Here is a 9,326-nt window from a genome sequence, read left to right as displayed (position 1 = left end):
CAGGACCTATTCTTTAGTTTCTTAGGAACTATTGTTCAATCTCTCATGAACTATTTTTCTGTTTCTCAGGAACTATTGTTGAGTTTGTCTTGAACTATTGTATAGTTTCTTAGAAATAAATATTGTTCAGTTTCATAGAAATCTGAAATAACTGCAGATTCAAGTGACTATTTTCATAGAAATATGAAATAACTATAGATTTAAGTGACTATTTTTACCGAAATCTGAAATAACTGTAGTTCATAGAGTACAAGGGAAATAGAGGAGTATTTTCATTAGAAAGCAGTGCTTGAGATCATGAATGAATTCTAGACTATTTTCACTAGAGAACAGTAGTTCATTTCACAAATTACAGTTTCAAACAAGTTCACATACCGGTACACACTGCACTTCACATATTACAATTTAAGTGGCCAGATTACACTTTCTTCTTCTTCGGGGTGATTTTTAACTAAACATCTAAGAATGTGTGGAGACGATGTTGCTCCTGCTGAAATAGTACTACCAGCTTCTGTCGTAGCAATCTGTGATGAGACACCCCCAGCCCTCCAGTCACCACTTCTTCAGTCCTTGTATTAGGAACCACTTCATCAGTATGTTACTGTCATATAGCCCGAAGCTCTTTAGGAACCACTTCATCAGTACGTTGCCCGTGAACTATCTCGTGTACATGCAACCTATAGAGCATAATGGAATTAAATAGTTGTGACCTAACCACATAAGAATCTAACTAGGTATATGCTCGTGTGTTGCTATGATAAAATACATTAATATACAAAAAATATTGTGTTTTATAATATTAACTCCGTAGCAACGCACGGGCATATACCTATAACATACATATGTATATAAGTTATCGTGTTATTATACGGTTCCGTTACGTTGCAACGCACGGGCACTCACCTAGTTTAAGAGTGAAGGTAATACTAGTTTTCATTAATTCTGCTAGAGTTAGATATAACATATGAAGCTGAATCATAAGTAAGGAATTAAATTAGTCACATACTCACATACATAAATTGATATGTGTGTGCGCGCTTTTCTTTGTTTTGTCTTTTAAAATGCTTGAAGCTAAAATGTGATGAGCAAATCAGAACATCCTATTTTGTAATCAGAACATTCTATTTTATATTCTGTCAAATGCAACATTGGATCACGCAACATTGTGTGGCCCAAAATATTTCTCCTCATAACTTCGAAACAAGCCCTTCCGACATAAAAAAAACAAAAGTTTAGCACAACCCACAACATAGATCTGGAAATACTACGTACAAAACAACAAAAGAAAAAGAAATTTGCTATTTTGTCTCTCTTAATTTTGACAGTCTATTATTATATCATTATATATATAATTGATAGGATCATTTATATCTATAATTTGTGGGTTCGATAACATATTGACAAACCCAGGCTGCAAAAGAAGTGGAAGATAACACGCTTCACCTTAGGCTAGCCGCAGTGACGGACTCGATGCCCTACCCTACCCGGCGTAGAGTTACTCGGCGTGCTGCAGCCATCTGCTGTATGGTGTACTCTATTTTGGCGCATGGGTGGACGAACGTCACAGCTAGGGTCATACGAAAGCAACTGTATACACTGTGTGTCTGTGTCCGTGAGCAACTGCATCCAATCATACGAAAGCAACTGCATACACATGCAGCATCGTGTGTATGGAAAAAATTAAAAAATTGATATAATATTTTGTAGTTAATATAGGGTTGAGATATGGAGTATATATGACTGCGGAGGATTATGGTATAGAGTAGAGAACCTTGCTGACAAGGACAAAATATTTTTTTTAAAGTAGAAATTTAGAGTTGTATGAGTGCGGATAGCCTTAGCTCCGCCTGTTTGCCTTCCTTAATATCTCACCTTGGTTTGTACTGCTGCGTGGTTCAGTGGTTGTGCCATCGTCTGGCGCCATCTCCTCCCAAAATTACACGCAAACCAAAGTAAAAAAACCATGTGTATTTACCAGCTACAAAAAAAACTGAAATCCGAAGAAACACACATATAAAATATCTCGGAGATAATTTTACTCCCCAGCCCGACCTAAAACCCTCACCTTATCTTCTCATCGCCTCCCTCCTCCCAGCTTCCTCGAATCTCACTGCTGCCGCCACTGTTTTCTTGCTTCGTTGCGTGCTGGCGGAGCAAGAGGCGGCCATGGCCACCACCAGCGACGCCGCCCCAGTCGCGCCTGTGGAGGAAGAGAGCACCTCCCCGGCAGCCGCAGAGGAGGAGCCGCCCAAGAAAGTCGAGGCGTCCATGGCCACCACCGACGTCGCTCCAGTCGCGCCCGCCCCCGTGGAGGACGAGAACCTGGCCTCGGCGGCGGCCGAGGAGAGTCCGAGCAAGAAAGTCGAGGCGGCGGCGGCCCAGGAGGAGGTGGAGGAAGTGGTGGAGGCGCCAAAGAAGGTCGTGGCGGGTGGGGGAGAGGAGGAGGAGGTGAGATTGGAGGGGATAGATGAGGGCTTTGGGGGTCCGGAGGCCGAGAACGGCCAGGCGAAGGGTGTCGGAGGAGGATATGATAGCGGGGATGTAAAAGAGGCGGATGCGGAGGATAAAGGTGGGAATTTGGGTCCGACAGAGGCCGAGGCCGAGACCGATGACGGCGGCGAGGAACCGGCGTCGGGGGACGGGGAAACACCCGCTTCTTTGGCAGCGCCCATGCCAGTGGTGGAATCCAAGTCGGAGAACGCCGAATTGGGGGATGGAGATCCTTCTCTGGTTTTCCTTGATGCGCTGGAAGGTGATGAGATGGGCGAATTACGGGAGGAGCAGGACGAGGACACAGGTGCTTCAGTGGAGGTAAAGGTTGTGGATAAGGTGGCAGATGATGCCGAGCCACCGGTGACTGAGGAGGAGAAACTGGAGCCAGAAGTTGAGAAGGGCGAGGAGGTAGGTCCTCGGAGTGGAGATGGTGGTGAGTTGAGCAATGAGAAGGAGGTTGAGGTCTTTTCTCTTAGAGAGGAGGCGGTGGAACCACAGGATATGGTAGCCCATGTTTCTGAAGCTAATGGTGAATTGGGTGATGAGAAGGAAGCAAGTGATGATGTGGTGGTTCTTGGAGTTGAAGAAGCCCCAGAAGAACCATCTAACAAGGATACTGATGGTGATGAAGTCCTGGTTCTCGGAGGTAAAGAAGCACCAGAAGAATCAACTAAGAAGGATGATGATGTTGAAGACGAAGCCACCAAGCCTGAGCCAATGAGTGAGGCAAGTCCAGTGGTAAGTCAGCATCCTCAATCTGATTTAGTTGCTAGTAGTCTTGATGTCGGTGGGGACGTAAACAATGCAAATGTTACACTGACCCAGGTTCTGAATGACGGAAGCATAGAGGAGCTTGCTCCTGCAAGTGCTGACAGTGTGCTTGAGGATAGCCTTGAGAAGGAGCAGAATGCTGAAAACCTGGCCACTGCCAGTGAAGCGGTGGAAGATGTTGGTGCCGAGGTTGAGAATGTTGCTGCTCCTAGTGTCGATGGTATCTTGTCTCGGGAGTTGGCTCCAGAATCAATCAATGAAAATAATGGCGCTGATGAGATTGAAGGTGCCACTGAGGTTGTTGATCGTGAAGAGGAGGTTGCTTATAATGACATAATTGAGGCTGTGCCAGATGACGAGGATGGGATTGATAATGAGGCTGATGATGATAATGACGGGGCAAACTCTAACACGAGTCCTGCACGGGTTGCAATCTTAGAGAGCTCTGAAGCCGCGAAGCAGATCATGAAGGAGCTTACAGAAGGCTCCTCTAGTGGTAATGTCTCAAGAGACTTCACCAATAGCATGGATGGGCAGATTATGCTTGATGATTCTGAGGATGATGATGATGGGGATGAGAAGGAATTTGATTCTGCTGCCTTGGCGGCCCTTCTGAAAGCGGCAACTGGTGGATCCTCAGATGGGAATGTCACAGTTGCTTCACAAGATGGTTCTAGAATATTCACCATGGATCGACCTGCTGGTCTTGGTTCATCAGCCCCTTCTCTCAGGCCGACTGCACCTCGCCAACCTGCCAGGTCAAACCTATTCAGCCCCTCAGAGCTAGCAGTTACTGCTGACCCTACAGAAGAGATGACAGAGGAAGAGAAGAAGCTACACGACAAGGTTGAGTTGATTAGAGTAAAGTTTCTGCGTCTGGTTTACAGGCTGGGAGCTACTCCTGAAGAAACGGTTGCAGCACAAGTGCTGTATCGTCTGAGCCTTGCTGAGGGTATCCGACATGGTAGGCAGACAAATCGAGCATTCAGCCTTGATAATGCACGGAGAAAGGCCTTACTTCTTGAAGCAGAGGGAAAGGAGGATCTGAACTTCTCATGCAACATACTTGTTCTAGGAAAGACTGGAGTTGGCAAAAGTGCAACTATCAATTCTGTATTTGGTGAAGAGAAGTCCAAAACTGATGCTTTTAGCTCAGCAACCACTAATGTGCGGGAAATCATTGGGGATGTTGATGGTGTCAAGATTAGAATCATTGATACACCTGGCCTTCGTCCCAACGTTATGGACCAAGGATCAAACAGAAAGATTCTTGCTGCTGTCAAGAAATATACCAAGAAATGTCCGCCAGATATTGTTCTATATGTGGATCGTCTGGATAGTCTGAGCCGTGATCTCAATGATTTGCCTCTTCTGAAGACAATTACCTCTGTTCTTGGCTCATCCATATGGTTCAATGCCATTGTTGCCCTCACACATGCTGCGTCTGCTCCTCCTGAAGGCCTCAATGGTGCTCCCATGACATATGAGGTCTTGATGGCTCAGAGATCCCACATCATCCAGCAGTCCATCAGGCAGGCTGCTGGAGATATGCGCTTGATGAACCCAGTAGCCCTTGTTGAGAACCATCCTTCGTGCAGGAAAAACCGTGAGGGCCAGAAAGTGCTTCCGAATGGCCAAAGCTGGAGGCATCAGATGCTGCTTTTGTGCTACTCCTCAAAGATATTATCAGAAGCCAACTCACTTCTGAAGCTTCAGGATCCTAATCCTGGAAAGCTTTTTGGCTTCCGTTTCCGCTCACCACCTCTTCCTTTCTTGTTGTCCTCACTCTTGCAGTCTAGAGCCCACCCGAAACTTTCTGCTGAGCAGGGTGGCAATGAGGGCGATTCTGATATTGAATTGGATGACTACTCTGATGTAGAACAAGATGATGAAGAAGAAGAATATGATCAGCTTCCACCCTTCAAGCCCTTGACCAAAGCTCAGCTTGCAAGGCTCACAAAGGAGCAGAAGAATGCTTATTTTGATGAGTATGACTACAGGGTTAAGCTTCTCCAGAAGAAACAATGGAAGGATGAGATCCGCAGGTTAAAGGAGATGAAGAAGAGGGGGAAAACTGATCTGGATGATTATGGGTATGCTAATATCACTGGTGAGGACGATCAGGATCCTCCTCCAGAGAATGTGTCAGTTCCCTTACCTGACATGGTACTGCCTCCTTCATTTGATTGTGACAATCCCACATACCGGTACCGCTTTCTAGAGCCAACTTCGACTGTCCTAGCAAGACCTGTTTTAGATGCGCATGGATGGGATCATGACTGTGGTTATGATGGAGTGAGCGTTGAAGAGACACTAGCTATCCTTAGCAGGTTCCCAGCAAATGTAGCAGTTCAGGTCACCAAGGACAAGAAGGAATTTAGCATCCATTTGGACTCTTCCATCGCAGCAAAGCATGGAGAGAACACATCATCTCTTGCTGGTTTTGATATCCAGACTGTTGGGCGGCAGCTTGCATATATTCTCCGTGGGGAGACAAAAATCAAGAATATCAAGAAGAACAAAACCACAGGAGGGTTCTCAGTAACTTTCCTGGGCGACATTGTGGCAACTGGACTGAAGATTGAGGACCAGCTCTCCCTTGGGAAGAGGTTGTCACTAGTTGCTAGCACTGGCGCGATGCGAGCCCAAGGGGACACTGCATATGGAGCTAACCTGGAGGCACGCTTGAAGGACAAAGACTATCCGATAGCCCAGTCCCTCTCAACCTTGGGTCTCTCTCTGATGAAGTGGCGTCGGGACCTTGCTCTGGGCGCAAACTTGCAGTCCCAGTTTTCCATCGGAAGGGGGTCGAAGATGGCAGTTCGACTTGGTCTGAACAACAAGCTGAGTGGGCAGATCACCGTCAGGACAAGCACCTCAGAGCAGGTCCAGATTGCACTTCTGGGTCTCGTACCGGTTGCAGCCTCCATTTACCGGAGTTTCCGGCCCAGTGAACCATCCTTTGCTTATTAGCTTGTCAGGAGTCTCAGTTTAATTATTTCATGATCACATCGTTTCTCTTAGCAATTTTGCTTTTCATATCAACCATGTTTCCTGCTGTTTCAGTTCACTCCTTTGTAATTGGCAGATCGTTTCCTATCATAATTTTGGGTGAAGAGGGTTGCGAGATTTATCTGGAACTATAGCTGAATAAATAATGTGGAGGGATGTTGATCCTTGTGGTTATCAATCTATTACAGCGTTTTTAAGTCTTCAGATTATTCTTGTGGTTATCGATCGATTAGTGTTTCTAAGTTTGTTCTGATTATTCTGTGAGTAGTTCTGCTTTTCTGCTAATGCTGATGCGGACATGTGGGGATTATATTACTGGAAGTAGCTGGCGGGAGCATGCATTGTATCTAGCTGTACCTATGATCTTTGTGATCATCATCTATTAGCACATTTTCCTGCATTTGCATGTAATATTGAAGATCTGAACTTTCTGAGCATGTATCATTTGCTGAGGTGCATTGTTTTCGTATCAGTTTTTATTGACGTCATTGGCTTGTGCAGAAAACAGCAATCCTGATGAACGTGGAAACAGGAGTGGCAGTAGCAAATGGATTCACCATTCACCTGACTATTTAGCCCTTTTCTTTTTGACGGTTTGCGTTGCAATGGCAAGTATGTTGAAGGCTCAAATCTAGTTTGCAATTTTGGGATGTCCTCCGTTTCATGTTTTTTTGTGAACTAGAGTCAAGTTCTGAATATGGCTGATGAAACGGTGCATCGGTAGGTGGGCCGCAGATCTGAAGGATCAGGGAAGGCATCCTGGCTTGGGAATCCAGCCCCATGGACCTGCACGCGCGAACAGTTTGCTGGCCTCCTGGCTTGCTCTTTTTTTTTCTAACTTTCTAGTTCAAGTCAATTATGAGTCTTAATTATGGGGGTCTCTGTTTCCATGCATCCAAAATGCAAAACTGCGTTAGAGAGAAGGCTATAAAATAGCCGAAGGTCCAGAATTAACAAAAAAACTATCATTTGTGTATTTTCAGAGGATACCTTCGAACTATTTATTTGGATTGCGGGCTTTGATTGACCATCTATAGATTGGGGGCTAACTATTTATTTGGATTGTGGGCTTCCACTGACCATCTATAGATTGGGGGCTTCGAAGGGTTTCCCAACAAATAGCAAGCCGAAAGAGAGAAGATGAAACTTGATTAGGATCGGGACATCTTCAGATGCGACGACAAGAAAGCTACGAAGGAGAAAAAGATGTACACGACACTTCTCCCTTGTTAAAAGACATAATTGTTCGTCTTTTGGTTGTACAAAGTCTTTGTATAGAGAAGAGGGTATTATTGTAATTCTAAACGGAGATGTACGTAGTCTCAACACTAAAAATGTGTGTACAATATAACTTCTATAGGAGTCAGTCACGATCATTTTCTAAATCTGTAGCTTCGTCGTACAGAAGAGCGTTCGAAGATCTGCAGTTCTCGAGTGTTTGAGTCAGCTTAGGAGACCTTTGAAGGTTGTTGGTGACTTGTTCTAAAATGTTATGAATTAAGAACAACGCAACACAAAATGTTAGTGGTTAAAGATCTTCATCTTTCGAAGCATTGTTTTCTTTTAGATATAATGATCTTCAGATGAAGGTCGTGAAAAAAGTACCTTCATCATCTCAGCATATAATAATGAAAATAGAAGCATATGAAACATGTAAAGTAATATGAATAATCATATAACATTATCAGAACATTTTTATTATATTATCATGAATAAGCATGAACAATATCAAATTATATTTATATCTTCGGCTTGACAGAAGGTAAGAATTCAGGCGTGACGTGCGAGTGAATATAAGTCAACATGAACAGTACAGGGTCACTGTTCACCTATTTATAGGCGCGGGACGCAGCTCAGTCGAAATTACATTTATGTCCTTGATGACAAGTTACAAATGCGACACAAACTATTAGGGACTAAACGGTCTTTTCCTCTTTAAGTCGGTGCCGCCCTTCGTCTCAAGGCGTGTCATTATGCCAAAGCTTTCTGGGTTGTAGCTTCAGCTTGTGCCTTCAAGCTATGTCAGTTCGCATATCATACAGTCCGAAGGTGTTTTTGCTTGGAGGACCTTCGGTGAAGAAGCATGCCCCCAACAGTAGCCGCTTTGCGGTGCTAGATCGTTTTTCGTAACGAGCTTGATCCGTGAAAAAATCTCAAAGGCTTCGGAATGCCGAAGGTTCGAAAACACCTTCCCTGAGCTCGTTGTCAAGAAACGATTAAAATATTCCAAGCGTCAGATGGCCCACCGCTCAACGGGTACAAGCGATCTGTCGATTCACCTTCCCACTTGCAGCACTATATAAACAGACGAGTAGATGTGGAGTTACTACAACATTCATTGGCATTGCACTGTTGTGCTGTTAAAAAATTTAACCATAGTCGAAGTTTTTTCACTGCATTCTCGAGCGAACCAACATTTTGAGTTAGCTTCGTCAAAAAAAAGAGCTTCGTTAAAACTGCAAAAGACATCAACTTCGTAAAAACCGCAAAAAATTCATTAGATGGCCAGAGTACGCTCGACTGCAACGGTGACTCGTGAAGGAGAGGAGACCGAGACCACCGAGACAGCTCCGATTTCTGAAGTCATGAGACATTCAGGTTTAGTTGTGATAGAGGGAACCATTGACGAAGGTACACCTACTGCCGAAGCTGAACAAGCTGATATTGAGGAAGAAAATGCTGATGAAGAAGAGGAGGATTATAGCATTTTGATCCCATCAAAACCCAGCCACCTAGATTTTGAGAAGTCTATTGTGTCTAAAGCCGACGTGCCCATGATGATGAAACTGGGCTACTTTGGAGAAGTTGAGAGGAAGCTTGTTCGTTTTGTTGGAGAAGAAACCACTTCAACGCCGAAGGATGATGAAGTAGTGGTTTTCAAAAGTTTTTTCAGAGCAGGATTACGGTTTCCTCTGAATGAGATGATAGGGGAAGTTTTGAAATTTTTTGAAATTTATCTTCATCAGCTGACCCCTAACGCTATCGTTAGGCTCAGTATCTTCATCTGGGCCCACTGAAGCCAAAGGATGGACCTAGATGCCGAAGCATTC

At 44.5% G+C, this 9,326-nt stretch overlaps 1 protein-coding gene across 1 annotated transcript; it reads left to right on the top strand.

The window, feature by feature from the left end:
- Positions 1–1,897: 1,897 nt before the first annotated feature.
- On the top strand, positions 1,898–6,480 carry LOC103643094 (translocase of chloroplast 159, chloroplastic). Its single transcript, XM_008666263.3, has 2 exons — positions 1,898–3,231; positions 3,319–6,480. Exons 1-2 carry the CDS (start codon positions 2,167–2,169, stop codon positions 6,235–6,237), a joined length of 3,984 nt encoding a protein of 1,327 aa, XP_008664485.1. The 5' UTR covers positions 1,898–2,166; the 3' UTR covers positions 6,238–6,480.
- Positions 6,481–9,326: the final 2,846 nt, after the last annotated feature.

The sequence above is a fragment of the Zea mays genome, chromosome 6, assembly GCF_902167145.1.
Source record: "Zea mays cultivar B73 chromosome 6, Zm-B73-REFERENCE-NAM-5.0, whole genome shotgun sequence".
Taxonomy (NCBI): domain Eukaryota; kingdom Viridiplantae; phylum Streptophyta; class Magnoliopsida; order Poales; family Poaceae; genus Zea; species Zea mays.
This window is presented reverse-complemented; position numbering and strand designations above follow the sequence as displayed.